The 17,224-nt window shown below is 36.3% G+C and overlaps 1 protein-coding gene across 3 annotated transcripts in view; it reads left to right on the plus strand.

Moving 5' to 3' along the window:
- The window catches only part of LOC134846929 (uncharacterized), a 167,821-nt gene that overhangs the window by 135,189 nt on the left and 15,408 nt on the right, over positions 1-17,224 (plus strand). For 2 of the 3 annotated variants that reach the window (XM_063864372.1, XM_063864374.1), the window contains exons 12-21: positions 10,142-10,503; positions 10,720-10,989; positions 11,644-11,754; positions 12,572-12,592; positions 13,035-13,111; positions 13,574-13,768; positions 13,999-14,210; positions 14,525-14,647; positions 16,263-16,361; positions 16,596-16,801. In XM_063864372.1, the coding sequence (XP_063720442.1) occupies positions 10,142-10,503; positions 10,720-10,989; positions 11,644-11,754; positions 12,572-12,592; positions 13,035-13,111; positions 13,574-13,768; positions 13,999-14,210; positions 14,525-14,647; positions 16,263-16,361; positions 16,596-16,801 (1,676 nt within the window). The remainder of the gene's footprint in view (positions 1-10,141; positions 10,504-10,719; positions 10,990-11,643; positions 11,755-12,571; positions 12,593-13,034; positions 13,112-13,573; positions 13,769-13,998; positions 14,211-14,524; positions 14,648-16,262; positions 16,362-16,595; positions 16,802-17,224) is intronic. The other variant, XM_063864373.1, reaches the window with a different exon arrangement.

Here is a 17,224-nt window from a genome sequence, read left to right on the forward strand (position 1 = left end):
TGCAATGTTTCGTTGTTTGTCTCATCAAAATTGAGTTAACATAGGAATACAATCGGATCCAAATAAGGGTTTTGATGATAATAATTGTTTAACTGGCATTAAAGGTATTCTGTGCACAATCGTAATGCGACAACTCGCAACAATAGACAACTCGTAATATAAGACAACTAGCATTAAAAACAACAACTCGCTACAAACTCACCTCCGCAGTCCCGCCATTTTTTGCGAGCTTGCCAACAGAAGATAGGACTTCAAACGAAGTTTATAGTCGGTTATCGCCGCAACCCGCGCGCAGCGCCCCCTTTGGCTGCGTAATTTGTAAATTAATTTTCGAACTTTGGGAGTTCTCGTTTTCATTAGATTTTGCAAGTTGTCTTTGTTTGCGAGATGTATTTTGTTGCGAGATGTATTTTGATGAGAGTTTTATTTTGTTGCGAGTTTTTGCTTTACTGATCAAGATCACTTTTGAGTTTAAAAACAGTTAGATGCGTAAATATGGATTTTTTTGAACCTGTAAGAAGTTTAACTGCCTTGCCTTTATTTATGATGTATTACAGTCGCCGTTGGCGTCAATATAATCTAATGAACCCACGGTACCTTCTAACGGTATTGCAATCGGGTACTAGAATTTTTTCCCGTAATAAAATTCACAAGATGAGCTCCAATTCAGCACTTTGCACGGTTAACGCCTCGAATTTAAGTGCTTAAAATTAATGCGTTACTGCATCTACTGGTAATAAAAATTTCATCTTTTATTGTTTTTTTTTGTAGGCTTAATTGATTTGGACCCAAATTTTGTCGGCTTGTTTGCCGGTTGTTGTCTTTTGAAAATTCTCTTCAATTTCTTATTAAATTCAATTCGATGAAAGGTTTTTTGATACACGTTTTTTAACATGCTTTTTTGTGCACACTCTAACTTTCAGTTTGAAAAGAAAAAGCTTTTAGGTGATTTTTTGTTTCATTTTCTAAAAAATATTATTTTTCAGTTTTCTTTCTAATGCAGGGTTTCTGATTGTAACTTCAAATTCAGTCAACCATCCGACGCATGTGTCATAGAGGTAACACACTTGCTTGTGACGGCAAATTTCTGTGGCTCGAATCCGACCGGGACCTGTTTTTTAAAAACTTGATTTTTTGTGCTTCAGGCTATCGCCCCTCTGCCTTTTTGTCGGCTTGATTCCCGTAGCCCGATTTTTCTGAAGTTTCAGCTTCCTTCTAAGTTGCTGTAACACCCCTGCTTGAGACGAAAGAGCCCAGGAGTTCGAATTCAGTCGGGACCTGTTTTGAAATTTGAAAACTTTCGGCTGTTTTAGATTTTAGTGTCTGCTTATTTTTGTTTTCTTAGTTCCCACAGAAAGGAGTTTTTTGAAAGTTCGACTTCTTTCTAGCATTCGGAAAGCATGTTATTGATAGTAGTTGTGTAGTTTCTGATAGAAGCATTTTCCGAATTTGTTCTTGACAATATGCAAGATTCTGTACTGATCGTTATAAAATCGGATTAGAAGCTTTTTTCAACGTTGAGGACAGAAATCACGTAATTCATTCAATTCGAATTCCACGTCTTATGTGGCTCTCTTAGCGTACCGGTAACGTCTATGTACAGGGTTATAAAGGTCCGGAGTTCGATATAAAGGTCCCCCTCCCCCTGTGCGCGATCTTCTTCTAACCTAACTGGCAAATGAAATTAAAAGTGTTCACTTATTTGGAAAATTCAGTGTAGCATGGAAATTGCATAGCATCTATTCTCTGCTTTTGTTTGTGGCTAGTGTTTGTTACCTATTAGCGTCCGTGGCTAAGTGGTTAGTGCGTGAGACTCAAAATCTCTTGGTCGCAGGTTCGATTCCGAGATGTTGCAGAATTTTTACCAGTTCGAGGCTTATTTCTAACTTTTTATTGCACTTTATAGAGCTGCGTTCTCGCTAGTGTTTGCGAAGCTTCGCTAGTGTGTCATTAATGTTTTTCGATGGGGAGGAGTGTCATATTTCAAAACGTTACAGCTCAAATTTTTACAGCAAAATTTTTGTTTTTGGCTCAAATGGCTTCTTCACAAATTTTTGTCAGCTTCTTTGCCGCTGAATGAATTTTTTCAAAAAAGCTTAATTAAAGCCGGCGATTGTTTTTGCCATCATTCGCTTCTTTTGCAGATTTAGTTTTCTTCAAATAATTACTTCGAGTTTTCCGGTTTTTTGCTCTGAGTATTAGCTTACAATGCTATGTTTGTGTGTTATAACAAGTGTTGAAAGCTCTGCCTCACCTCTGTGGTTAAAGCTGCCCTAAATTCTGTTTAATTTGTCCTAATTGCTTCATTTTTTGTCCTAATTGGTCCGTCTTGTATTCAGTCAACTTAGTATCCTATCTTAGTCCTAGTGCATCGTAGTATTCATCAACTCAATTATATTTTTTCTTCGACTGCGCTATATATGACGATGCGAAAGCTGTTTTGGTAATTTTTGGCGATTGAGAATTATTTGGTTTTTGGGGTTGTTTTTGTTATTATCAATGGTTTTGCCACATCGTTTTTGTAAGTTTTTTCGGTTTTTTTTCTTTAAAAAACTTACGAGATGTGGACGGAAAAACTTTTTTGTTTTGTTTTTTTTTCTCAGGAAAAAGTCTTAAAATGCTCTAATAATTACAGATGTGCATTCATACATATTAATGCATTTATTAATGCACTTAGGTATAGATGCTTTTTTTGGGTTCAATTGAAATTGATCTTGTGAAAGTTACGTAAAAAGTACTCTCCGATTTTGAACGTAGAAATAGCGCAAAAAAACATGAACAATTTCTAATTTTGACAAGTGGAATTGAATTTCAAGATTTCCAGCTGAATAAAAACTGTACATATTGATCCAGTCTTTTCTTGCTGGGTTAATATTATCAAAAAAGCGCCGATAATAATTTGTTCTAGAAATTCGAAGAGCTTAAAGAGCATCATTTTTTGTTTACTTGCGTTCATTACACTTTTCCAACTGTCGGTCGGCTATGTTATATAGATATTGGTTATTTTTTTGTTTCTTCGTTTTTTGTATCCGCTAAAATTGGATTTTTTTGCGGTATGACATTTGATTAAGAGTGATGAACGTAGTGAGTACTCTTATATAGGTCTTGCTGATTTTTTTTTCAGGAAAAAGTCTTCAAAATTTGTTAACGCTTTATTTTAATTTTAAGCGGTTTGACTTGTGGTTTATTTTTAAGTTCAGTGCATTTCTATTGTTAAAAGGCAGGCAAACTCCACTATCTAACAGCAAAATAGTAAAGGTCATGAAAAACGTGATCGACCTCTTAGTTCGAAAATGGAAATGAAATATCAGATTTCCCAGCGAAATAAAATTTTTATCTGTTGATCCAGTTTGCTCAAATTGGGTTAATTTTAATAAAAAAAGTGTTCATCGTAAATTTTTCTACAGATTCGAAGAGCTTTAAGGCCATATTTTTTCTTCGAAAATCAAAAGTTGGAGATTTTTGAAAAAAAAAAACAAGTCGTTTTTGTTGTTTTCTTGCGTTCGTTACTCTTTTTCCAACTGTCAGTCGACTATGTTTTCTTTTTAAGTTCATTTCTTTTCCTTGCTGAAAGGAAGGCAAACTCGGCTTTCGAACAGCATGTAGCTACAACAACTATCGAACATTAAAAGTGTTAAAATCACGAAAAAATGATCAATTTATAGTTTCGAGTTGGATTTTCGCATTTCCCAGCGGAATGAAAAAAATTGAGTATTGATCGAATTTTCTCAAATGGGTTAGGTTTGTCAAAAAATGTCAATCATGAATTGTTCTGGAAACTCATAATGCCATATATTTTTCTTGAAATTCGAAAGTCAAAATTTAAGTCCGTCTCTTTTTCTGTTTCCTTGCGTTCATGACTCTTTTCCAGTTCTCTGTTGGCTATGTTTGTTTCTTAGAGCTTTGTGAAGCCGTATGTGTAAATTAAATAGGCATATCTATATCAGGCTTTTGCTTTTTTCTACAGCTTTTCAAAGTCACCAGACTCGAAAATACGTTGGTGTCAAATACTGCTTGTTTGATATGTAGGTTTTGGAAATGAATGGATTTTTTTTTAATTTGGCATACTTGAATGTGTTTTGGCCTTGCTAATGTTTGTTTGGCGACTGTGATCACCTTGATAGAATTCCAGAATCTTCAAGAGTTTTGGAACATAGTTTGTTGGATTATATATTTTTTTTTGCCTGATTATTTATTATTATTTATTCATCTTATCAAGTCTCGCGTTTTCCTTGTGGTGGTAAGTTTGCGTCATTTTTTGCCTGATAGTATCGAAGTCGAATCCTTTGGGCGTTTTTATTTTCTCAAACCAAGTCATTTAAGACCGGTTCTGAATTATCAAATGCATCCATAATTTGCTGCCGTATCGTAATATTATTGCTCAATCGGTATAAAGTTTGTTGCTATAACTATAATCAGTATATTTGTTGTTGATTCGGTATAACTATAAGCTCGTTGAATCCCTGATCAAACAGAAAGAAACTGTCTTTACTTATGGTTTATTTGGATGTAATGATACAATAAATTTTAATGTAAAATTAAGTAATTTTCGAAACGGATTTAATGTAGATTAATTTCTTCATCAACATTAACAGTCATTAAATTTTTTCTAAAGCTGAAAGAGTGTTGCGGTGATGCAATTTCCTCGGTGTAATTGAAATCACAAAAAACCGCCTTTTTCTTGAGTTCAATAACCCTCCTCTATTTTTTTAACTTCTCATTCATTTAATTCGAGTTCATTTGCCAAGACGAATTACGCTCTCCAATAACGTAAGTGCACGAGACGCGAAAAGACGTAAGTGCAAAAGACGGTTTTGATTTGCCAAGTGGATCTTTTTTTTCGATTTTCCAGTGGAATAAAAAATTACCTGTTGATGCAGTTTCTTAAAAGTGATTCGCTTTTATCATAAAGGTATGTCAAAAAAAGTTCTTTGAAATTTTTGTGAGGCTACGTTTTTTAAGAAAGAAAAGTTTCTTATACGCAATTTTTTTTTAAACAAAATTTATGTTTTCTAGGTCTCATTGACACTTGTTCTACTGTCTGTTGGATATTTCGGTCAAATTGGAGTCATGTTTTCTTCCCTATAATTTAGAAAAACAACCAAAAGTGTAGTTTAATGGAAAAAAAATTTCAAAAAATTTTGACAGGAAAGTTCAATCCTGGAAATGAAAACTCTAAAAAGCAGTTTATTTTGCAATCAAGGGCGCCTTTCTTCCAAACCCCCGCTGATATTAAGAGTACAAGTCTCATGTTATTAGCCTTCCAGGGGTCACAGGCCTCTAGATACGACATCCTGAGACGTAGCCCTGAAATGACTTTTTCAGAATCAACTGACCGAATTGTGATCAAAAACAATAAGACAGCTGAAACTACTGGACTAAAATCAGCTCTCTACTTTCAGTATTTAAGAATTAATCGCAGTTTCAGAAGAAAATATTCCAGAAAGCATTTTTTTAAACACGTCAGATGGGAAGGTGTTTTGAGAGAGCGCGGAAAAATCAATTCGGTTAGAAAATTTAAAAAATAAGGCGCACATGTGAATCTTTCGATTTCATTTTGACGCTTGTCTTGTCTTGTAACCATGTACGCCCTGGGGGTCTTGGGAATGGAGTTTTGAATCCTCTTCTGGCCTTGCGTCTGGCTAGATTGGTGGAAATTTTAGGTGTCACACAGTCCGGTAATTTCACTCTTGGTTGTAAACCGTGTAGCTTGTTGGTAGTTCTCGTTTCTTTTGAGCCGTGTTATGGTTGGTCGGTTGGCTTTTCTCGGGTTGTTATTTTTGCGTAGCTCAGCCCGATCTGCTCGTACAGATTTGCGCACAGCCCTCTATTCTGCATTTTATCTGTCGTCCTTAAATTCCTGCCTCGCGTTCACTATCTTTTCACGTGACCTGCTACCGCTTCCTCCCATTTCAACCGGTGCTCACACCGAGCTTTAATGAAGCCTCTCCATGTTTTTCGATTGTACGCAAGTTTCCCATCATTTTTTCAGTCCTCTCCTCCTTCAAGGATGAGACGCCTCCAATAGCTGGTTAACTTTTTCCTGAGTTGTCCGTTTGGTGCCTATCTTTTCGCCCTGTTTCCTAAGACAATTCTTTCTACTACTTGGCCTTCCATGTTTTTTGTCTGGCTAAAAGAAGTAGTTAGCCCAGCGCAAGTTGTTGGCGTGGCACCGGTTTATGAGGCTGTTTCCGGCACCATTGGTTGTAAATACACCCTAAGGTCTTATCGCTTGGCCCACTTGTCTATCAGAATTCCCTAGCGATGAGTTTAAGTCGCCTCCTCGAATAAGGGTCGTACCTTTTCTCTTTTTCAGCACTAGAGACAGTTCGTCCCCGAACCCGTTGAACTCTGTAGGGTCGGCCTTCCATAGCTAATGATATACAACAGCCACTATTTTAAGGTTATTCACCTCGACTGAGCAGCAACATATTCCACCTTCTTTCTCGAAACCCTTACTCCCTCCAGCAATCGGCGCAACTATCCCTGAGCACTCCAAAGACGTAACTGACTCTTGCACGTTGCTTGTCTCTGGTCCAAATCAGGCTCAGAACTTCTAGGCTTGTTCGGTGCCTCTCCTCTCCGTTAATCGCCTGGGTTATCATTATATCGACTCCACAATCGGTTGCATGGGAGCATGGGAGAATATCGGCCCGAGAGTGCAGTCAAGGCGACACCCAGCACCACCGCCCATCCTGCAGTTTGGGTTTTCTGTTCTCCCTTTATTTCTGGTGAGCTCCGCGCTTCTCTCCGTGCTGGAAATGAGCCATGGAGAAGCTTATTTTAGCACCACAAATATCTCGCTGTCGTCCTAGAAGCCGCAGATATGTAGATTCGACAAATTCCTAATTGGACAAAGTTCATAATTTTACAAATACACAAACAGTTTAAGCTGCTTCGGCTTCATCGGAGCCAATTTTACCTCTAAAACCTCAGCATTCAAGAGTTTGTGTCGATGTTGCCATGAAAATCCAGAAATTGTTTAAACAAAGTCAGACAGAGGATGTTTTATGGTTTTTTAACTGTTGTTGGCTATGTTTCAGTCACATAACAAAGGTGTGTTCGTGCAGCAGTAATTGAACAGAAAAAGTTTTTTTTTGCGTCCTGCTCTAATTGAATAACAATGAGAAAAAATTGGTTTGATTGAAATCTTCATTGTTATTTATTACCCTTGCGATTAGCAAGGGTGTTGCAATGCAACCGGGTACTTAACTTTTTCCCGTAAATAACTTTGTTAACTGGCTGACTGAAATTGGTGTCAACCTGTCAACGCCATCTCCCATTCTATAATTTCATCATCATAAGCCAAATTTGAGCATGTCTGCTTTTTAAATGCTTTTGTTCGAATTCTTTTTTGTATGTAAGTTTACTAACCCCGATTTCTGTATATATATATTGTCGAGTCGTCTCTTGAACAAAAGATGTTTGTTGTTGAATGTTTAAAGGGGACTAATAAAATTTTTTCTGGTTGTTTTTCTACGATTTTTTTTCCGGCTCGACGTGTAATTGCTCAGGTATTGGTGACTTTGTTACCGCTTTGTAAGTTTTATTTTTGATGCTCATATAGTTTTAGGTTGTCCTACTTGACATGTTGTTCTTCGAAGACAAAATCAAGGCCAAGATATGAAAATTTCGGTAGATATTTCTGCTGATTTTTTAAAACGTTTTCTGTCGGTTAATTTGCCATGCTTTTTTTGTGTTGTCAAAAAAATGTTTCTTTCAATTTTACCCCAAGTTGTCTCTTACACAATTTCGGGTAAAACACAATCGAATTTATGGAGTTCAAAGCATAATCTACGAATCCGTTAGCTGTGTTGCTTTTCGAGGCACTGAAAGTGTGGAGGAACTTTATTCAGGTGTTTTGTTAATGTTTCCTTTATTCCGCCGCAAAATTGGGAAGAAATAATCATCAGAAATATGTTAAGCTAGAAAATCAATTTAAACCTTTCTTGACAGTTTCATTTAGCCTTTTCGCAGCACGAAAATGAAAAAATCTTAAAAAGAAGTTAAGAAAATAAATAAAATATTTATTTTCGGTTTTTAAGAGTAAGGAACGCAGTGAACTCTTATATAGGTCTTAATGATTTTTTTTTTCAGGAAGAAGTATTAAAATGCTCTATAATAACCACAGATGTGCATTCATACATATTAATGCATTTATGAATGCACTTAGGTATATATGCACTTTTTGAGTTCAAATAAAATTCATCTACTGAAAGTTACGTAAATAGCACGCTCCAAATACAAACATGGCAATCGCGCAAAAAACGAGACGATTTCTAGTTTCGAAAGTGGAATTCAATTTTCAGATTTCCAGCGGAATTAAAAATTTATCTATTGATCCAGTTTTCTCATGTTGGGTTAATGTCATCAAAAAAGCACTATTCATAAATTGTTCTAGAAATTCCAAGAGCCTCAAAGGCATCTATGTTTTCTCTTTAAAATTCGAAAGTTGAGATTTTTCCAACAAAGTCAGCGTTTTTTGGTTACTTGCGTTCATTACTCATTTCCAACTGTCAGTTGGCTATGTTATGAATTGCAACAATAACTGTAGTTTATTGAAGCCATGAATCATTGTTACAGGTTAGTTTTAGTATCTCTTCTTAGGGGCGCAAAAATAAATAAACAAATATATTTTTGTGTGTGATCGGAACCTTCTGTGCAAACTTGTACAGGAACCGGCTATCCTGTTTTATTTTTGCTTGTTGATGCGAGGATCAGCCTTGTATCTGTGTCCCTGTTTGCATCTGAGTGTACACGCTGTACAAGAAATCATCTGTTTTGGAAACGTCAAAAGGGAACATTTCGATTTGAGAAATCGGTTATTTAGGGTATTATGCAAGAAGCTTGTTAGTCTCCTCCCACTAATCTTAGCTCACTGAGTTGTGTCTAAAAAAAGAGCAACCATTTATGCCAATTATGCGTGTTTGTTCATTTTTTACCGGAATAGGATCAATATAAATATTTGATGCCATGCCGCTGAAGCGCCAGATGTTTCATGAAGGATTTCCTCTGGCTGTGCTTCTAACATGTTTTATGGCCACTTAAACGTTAAGTAGACATTTTATGGAAGCGTTGGTTGGTAAAGCCGCTATTTAGTCTTTGGTACTGACTATTAAGATAAAAAAACAAAGTAATTGTAATTATGTTCATCATTCTCTCATCTATTTTGTTTTCGTGCTTCTCCTTGCGTGATTTTGTTCTTCGTTGCCGAAATTTTAAAAAATCATTTAAACTAGCCAAAGAATTTGGATACCTTATAAACTCTTTGTTTAAATTTTCTAAGTCAAATCTGAATGGCAGAAAGTGGTGCAAGATAAGAGGGGAAAACCAGACGGATCTCCTACTAATCCCACGTATTGAAAAAATCCATCCTAAAGAACTTATCTTAAAGCTCTGCATATAGGAACCTTTGAAAGCAGATTTTACAGGAACTTTATGTCAAATTTTTCTGAAATTATTTGGAACCTTGTTTTTCACTTTCTGCAACCTTAAATAGATTTTTTCCTGCCTAGCAATGACTTCAAGTCGAGTTAAGCCACACAAGCGATTATCTATCTTGTCACAAAGAGAATTCTCCCTGCCTCAAATCACTTTAAACTCTCAAATAGAGAAAAACTTGGCGCTTCAGAAGTTTTTACCTAGCAAATCATTTTCATATACGCTGACTGATTTTATTTTACGGTAAGTTTTTTTTTTGTTATGGTACCTTTGCGGTTATAGTCATCTTGTCTTTTGTCTTTAATTAGATGCCAAGTGTTCTTCGCCATAAGTTAAATTTGATCACACTTTGATGTTACTTAGCGTTGTAACCAAACGTGTAACGAGTATTTTTAGATGCTTGCGATTTCATTTTAATTTACTTTTTTACAACCTTTTGATTGAAAGCAATCACCAAAGCAATGCTTCATTTGTTCAGCGCGTGGTATCATTTATGTGTCTTGAATTAAGATTGATATTTTTAACATTGTCCGCTGCGATTCATGTGCGCCGTCATAGTTTTCCGGTCGTTAAATTGCCAAAGAAAAGCTACAAAAATAATGCTCAGACAAAATTTAGAATGAAGGTCTTGAACGAATAAAGTTTGGTGAGAAAGAAAGTCTGGTGAGCAAAAAACTCAATTATGAATCTGATGTTGCAGGTCTGAATCTTTGAGGCACCCGACGGAGCGAGCATCTCAGAACCGTCACAGGAAATCCACGGCCGCCGCCGATCGGTCCCACCATTCGATTCCAACTCACAGAAGTGTATCTCAAACTCGCAAATCGCAATACAACCCAGGACATGCTGCCCCTCAGAGTAATCTGCTGCGAGGGTCTAGAAGCAAAATGGGTCTCAATAGGAGTTCACAACTGTCCATTTCGTGTGATGTTCCTGACGATGACGACGATGAAGATGTAGTTCATTCGGGAAATGACGAAGACGACGAGGAGGATGACGTCACCGAAGACTTCGAAGATGACGGAGCTGATTTTGAAGACGACGAAATGAACTCATTGGACGGTGAGTTGCTTAAATTAATCACAGGATTCAGCTTTTGACGAAATCTCAGCGTTTAAAATATAAGTTTTAACTTTTATTGGAAAAACAAACAAATACAAAAAATGGCTTGTTTTTCGAGCTATGTGTAATCTCTATACTGTTAGTTTTTATGCAGCAAACAATTATATAGTTCAATTAAGAGTTAATTGACTAAATTGACAATGACTTGGTTCGTAGACGACGACGCTTCGGCAGGAAGATTGTCTGCGTGCAGTAGCTATAGCAACCTGTCCCGTCTCGGCCACGGGGAAAGCGACGAAGGCGAGGAGGACGACGATGATGAGGACGAGAGTAAGACAGCTGTGACGTCACTGAGCAGAAGTAGGGCCCAGTCGGGGGTCGGGAGGGAGATGGTGCCGAATGAGGAGGGACTTCTACCTGCTCTCTGGCCCTCTCTCTTCAAATACATTCCACCTACCATCTTCTTCCACCTCAAGACAGAAAAGGGTTAGATAAGAAGATAAACTTACTAAGTTAGTCATTTTTTTTTCGTTGTTCTTTCGCTGGTTTGTTTGGCTTCAATTGTTTTTACTTATGTTTTTATCGAGTAATTGACCTAATTAAGCGTTGTGCGTTGTTTCAAGGGAAAATAGGTTTTTACGCTTTTGTGTGTTTCCGGAGGGGGAAGCATAAAAATTTAGATTTTCGGAACTTTAAAAAATTTTCAATTGAAAACAGTTTTGCTCAACGGGTGTCTAATCAATTTTGGCCGGCTTAGTTGCCGGCTTTTACATGATGAGAGGAGAGCAAACTCTTCTATCGAACAGCAAAAAATGCGAAGGTCACAAAAACGTGATCAACTTCTAGTTTCGGAAATGGCAGTTAAATTTTAGATTTCTCAGCGAAGTAAAAAGTTAAAATATTGATCCAGTTTTTTCAAATTTGGTTATTTTTAATCAAAAAGTGTCAATCAAAATTTTTCTAAAAATTCAAAAAGTTTGAGTCCATCTATTTTTTTTTCATTGGAATTTGAAAGTTGAGATATTTCAAAAAATAAACCAATATTTTGTTTTTGTTTTCTTGCATTCATTGACTCTTTTCCAACTCTGTAGGCTATGTTTCAAAAAACGGCCCCCACGCCATTGGTGTAATGTGTTGTAGTCGCTGTCTTGCCACACGATGCGAGGAAGCTGCTGAAGTGGAAGCCCAGTACAATCTGTCCCAATGTGGTCAAGAACCTCATCGCCAGAGTCGGATTCAAATTCTCAAAAAGTTAGTCGTCGATGAAGTCAATCGTCATTTATGGAATATTAACCGAAAAACTTGCCTAAAATAAGAAAATGTTGAGGTTGGTGACTATCTCAACATTTTCTTATTTTAGGCAAGTTTTTCGGTTACTATTCCATAAATGACAATTCACTTCCTCGCAATTAAAACTGCAGTTGATAATTTTGTAGAGATTTTGTATACAAGTAAGTAATTATGTGCATAGAAAGAGATACTGTTTATATTTAGGGGAAATTATTAATTGATAAAACAAATGTTTGCGTAAAACCAGTTTATTTTGGGTCGAAATTGTGTTTCTCAATTATACACATTATTATATTATTTCACGCGCTGCATAACTACCCTTTACATTTAATTATGACAAACCTTTTTTTCTTCAAACACACAACATTGGTCAACATAGTAGCCTCCCATCATAACTGTTCATAACCTATTGCAAACATACTGTTCACAAAATGATGTATCTAACCATCTATTTGATAAGTCTGTCACGGCAATTGGGTTGAGTTTCAAATATTATTTGAAATAGAGAGTAAGGTATTAATCCATGACAGCCTACAAAAGCTATTTCTTATTGAAAAAAATGTTTCTTGTCATTATTGATTTCATTTATTCTATTTGATCCTTATATGACGTTCATGAAATTTTGGTTCAATGTTGATTTGTACATGCGTTAAATTATGATTTAATCGGTGTTAAATCGGATGAGATTAATGGTTTCTGTTTTTTTTTCGTTCTTTGGCTGAGAGTTATAAACGATCTGATTTACCATTGGTCAATTCTCCCTTATGTTTTTCTTTAGGCTCAACGGATATCGCAGAAGGTACTTCACCGAGTGAGATGAATTGTTTGCTCTGAGTTTGCACTATTCAGAAAAGATTGAGGCTCACAGGAGTTTATTATTATGATTTTTTAATTTTCCTGCATTGCTTGTTCACCCAGGAATCAACTAACTTAACGCTTCTCGATGAAATGAATAAGCTTAGCGAGGCCTCTTCCTTGTTTAAATATATTACAAATTTGGGAGTACTTGCAAAAACAATTGGATATCTAGGCCATCTCTTTCTCAGTATAGCCCCGTTTCTAGTCGAGGGATTGGTTTTTATATCTTAAAGGTTTTTGTAGTTTTCTGGGAGCTGTAATGGGAAATATTTGAATCAAAATTTAGGCGAGAAGTCTCATCGAACTAACCTGTTTTGTTTCCTTAACTCATTAGTCATAACTGATTGATAAACAAGTGAATTTTTGAGAATTGTGTTTTGTAGGAAACAGCGATTGGATTTGCTACTGGGGGAAACATATGAAGGCCGAGTGCTTCAGGAACGTCAAAGAATACCAGAAGGTTCGTTTATTTTTGGAGCTTATGCACGAAATGATTTATGTTTTTGAAACTTAATAAACGAAATGATTTATCACTTGTTGTTCCAACTTTCGAAGAAAGTGCGGAATATTTTCAGGTCTTTTTGTTTTTCCGTACTCAATTTTTTTTATAAAGTAGATCATTTTTCCCTTTCGTTGAGTTCGTTGAAACTTTTCCTATTAGCAGTCATTTTTTTGGCTTTCCTTGAGTTCACTGAAACTTTTTCAACAGTCTTTTGGCTTTGTGAGATGAAAAAAATGTCGTCTCGTGCATATCAGAACCCTGTTTTCAGTTGTTATTCGGAGTGCAATGAATAAATTAAAGAAATTTGGACTGTAATGAAAAAAGAAGAACGTTTTCCAAATTGTCTGTTGGCTATGGTTTCTTCATTTACTTCATATTTTTTGTAGGCTTTCTTTCAGTCTTTCGTTTTCTGGCGTTTAGGTGAACCACTTTCCGGGCACATTCCAGATAGGGCGAAAGGACAAACTGTACCGGAATCTAACCCGGCTGCAGAGCCGATACGGCCAGAAGCACTTCAACTTCTTCCCCAACACATTCGTGCTCCCAGTGGACCTCAGACTGCTGAAGAGGTGCTGGGATGATGGGGGTTACAAGAACAAGTGGATACTAAAACCGGTCAGTCACTCAGTTCTTGTATATTTTTGGTGCTTTAACTATCCTTTTTGTATGCAATCTTGCTTACACTCTGTACGTTAACAAATTGAAGTTTCTTTTTTTTTTCAAGATAGCGCACGACAGAAATGGGTACCCTATTTCATTCTTCCTGTTTTTGAAACCCAAATTATGGAATATAGTGATCGATCTTGTTATCAAATTAAAGGGCTGGTATGTTATGACTCTTATAGCCGGCGTCTGCTCGTGGAATTGGTATCAAAGTGATCAACAAGTGGAATCAGATTCCAAAGAGGAGGGCAGTGCTGGTGCAGAGATACATCAACAAGCCATTCCTCATTAACGGCTCCAAGTTCGACCTCAGGATCTACTGTTTCGTCAGCTCCTATGATCCCCTCCGCGTCTATGTCTACAACAACGGTCTCGCCAGATTCTGCTCAATGAAGTTAGTTTGCAAAATACTGAAGCGAATCTGATAGTCATGTTGGATGCCATTTCAATGACAACAATATGAGCATTTTTCTACAGTTTACTTCAACAAATGATTTAACCAGGGTGTCAAATCGGTCTCTCAAGTCCATTCAAATCAATTAACACTCACACGTGCCAAAGATTTTCAAGCTATTGTATCAGCTGAAATATAGTTTTTATTCAAATGAAAAAAAACTAAACGCGGCAAATGAAAACTTTCGATTATCATGTAGTTCTAGCAAAAAATTCAATTGACAGTTACTTTGTTTCTTTTATGTGTTCGTGCAGGTACTCTAGTTCTGTGAAGAATATCAGCAACAAGTTCATGCATCTGACTAATTACTCGGTGAACAAATTCAATTCGGACTATTTGTCGAATGACAGCAGCACCAAGTGCGAGGGACACAAATGGTCAGTTAATAGTCCAGTCTATCTTTTTTGTACTCGTTCTTACACTCCCATTATAGTCCAACAAACAAAGGTGGATCTGGTGAAAGAAACGCCAAAGATAATCCCTCGTTTCCAAACATTAATATGACAGGAGTTTCGAATTGTAGCATAATCGTATATACGGTTAAACTTTGAAGTATTCAGAAATATCATTTATACCACCCTATCAAGTTAATAATAACTCATCCGAACAACCTATTAGCAGCACAAATCACAATGCCAAACCCAATATAACATCAGTTATCGGAAGAAAACGATGTTAAATTTAACAAATAATATTATGCCAGAAGTTAGAACTGAGGTTATATTTGGTTTAGCATTGTATTTCGTTCTGCTGAGAAATTATTCGATTTCGATTAAAGTTTACCCAAGCGAAGATTATTGTATTATTACGAATATTTTTTACACTGCGAGGCTTAATGTATTATTACGAAGATTTTTTCAATGGCATATGGTGCAGCTTTTAGTTTTGGATAGTGTTAGGTCCTGTTTGCAATAAAAACACGTATAATGAAAATGTATGGGAAATGTTGTTTCGTTTTTTTTGCAAGGTTTGGAAATTTTTTTGCACTTTTCGCAGAAGTTTCTACTTTTCTAAAAAACTACTGTAACGATTTTAAAAAAATAAGACTAGTGGAAAAGTCTGCTGCTCTTCTATGTATCTGCATATTTCGCTAGTCTCTCGGCATTTTACCTACGGCCTTCGAAAGTTTCAGAATCAAAGATTTCAATCAAAGGAAGAAATAATTGGGACTCCCTTTCTCAAGCGGCTTATCTCTATGTCTGCTTTTTGCAGAAAAGCTGATTTGGACTTCGGAAAAATTCCTTTTTAAGTTTTTACCGCTTTTTTGAAATTTTGTCACTTATTGAAAACTACTAGCTAAATCTGATATTATATTAAGGGTTCAGTCTTAAAAACGAGATGCGGAAAGCTTCAATCTAAAAATCAGGGTATGGAAGGCGGAGACTAGTCGCAGGCTTTAGAAGAGAAAATTTTATAGATTTTAAAATTTTTTAATGATTTTTGGAATCTTTTTCATTTTTTAATAAAACTACGCAGCCAAATCTGAGATAGAGACTTCAATTGAAAGAACGAGTAGTAGTTTCTTCCTTTAAATAAGCGTTTAATCCCCAATACGCAATACATCATTAAAACTATTAGAACAGGTTGATCCAGGATTAGCTGGGCCACTAGTTTACTTCCAAGCGACCGTGGCGCAGATGCGAGAATGTGAGACTCCTAATCAACAAGTCCGATATACAAATCCAGAACTTTCAAATAGTTTTATTTTTTGGGCATTTTTTTGCTGCATAACATTGGCAATATGATAAACTGTTGCTGCTTTATTGGTGGCTAGTGTTAGTTAAGTTACAAGCAGTCGTGGAGCAGATGTGAGGTTGTGATACTCCTAATCTAAGCAAATTTTTCAAGGTGTCTTTATCTTTTCCTTATTTCACTTTGCCTGTTTGGAGCTCTTTTTGCATTTTCCTCGCTCGCGTTTGCGAAGCGCAGCTTCGCCTCGGTGTTCATGATCGATTTGATAGAGCGGTGTAAAAAATTTTCGAAATCTTATAGGACTCTGCAGGCGCTATGGGGATGGATGGATAGACGAGGTATTGACCACAGGAAGATATGGAATACAATCCAAGACATCGTAGTCAAGACCATCATTGCGTGAGTACAATCATGCCTTTTGACAATATAGAAGCCATAACTTCAGTGATCATGGGATCTTTAATCGTAATTGTGGACTAAAGTCTCAGGTTAAGATTTGAAAACCTGTGACTTTCTGCTAAGACATCCCTTTATATATCCGTTTTGAGCAGAGAATAAAGTGGCTCGATGTACTATAAAAAAAGACAATGCTTTCTTTCTGTGTGATAGAATGCCAATTTGAATTAATTGCAGGTCAGACCACTTTGTGAGCAGTGCGACTAAGGCGAATCTGAAGAACAGGAGATCGTGCTATGAATTGTTTGGCTTCGACATCATCCTCGATGACAACCTTAAACCTTGGATCCTGGAGGTCAACATATCGCCCAGTCTGCACAGCAACTCCGAACTGGATATTTCAGTCAAGGAAAACATGCTGAGAGACTTGTTCAATGTATTAGGTATTTTACACAAATCTAAAATTTTGATAAACAATCTCGAATGATGAAAAAGGACAAAAGAAAACTTAAACATAAAGTAACAATTTTTTTTTTTTCATTTTTAGGGGTCAATGAACGCAGTGATGAGTGTTTTTTTTGGAAAATTCCGTAAATTTGAGCACTTCCAAACGGATTTTCGGGGTTTGAATTGTGATTTTTCAAACTTATTTGCTAAATGGAACGCAAGTTATGCTGTTGACTGACAAAATAAAATATAAAAGCTTTTGTTTCATTTTTTTGAACTCCCAGTGGAAAAACTGATCAATTGATTGTGTTTGCTCAAATTGGGTTATGGGTTAGTTTTGACAAAAAATTGTCTATCCTTAAAGATAAATGAAAATTTAAAGGGCTTCAGTGTTAAATGTTCTTTTTTGAAAATGTCAA

This window comes from Symsagittifera roscoffensis, chromosome 5 (genome assembly GCF_963678635.1).
Source record: "Symsagittifera roscoffensis chromosome 5, txSymRosc1.1, whole genome shotgun sequence".
NCBI classification, from domain to species: domain Eukaryota; kingdom Metazoa; phylum Xenacoelomorpha; order Acoela; family Convolutidae; genus Symsagittifera; species Symsagittifera roscoffensis.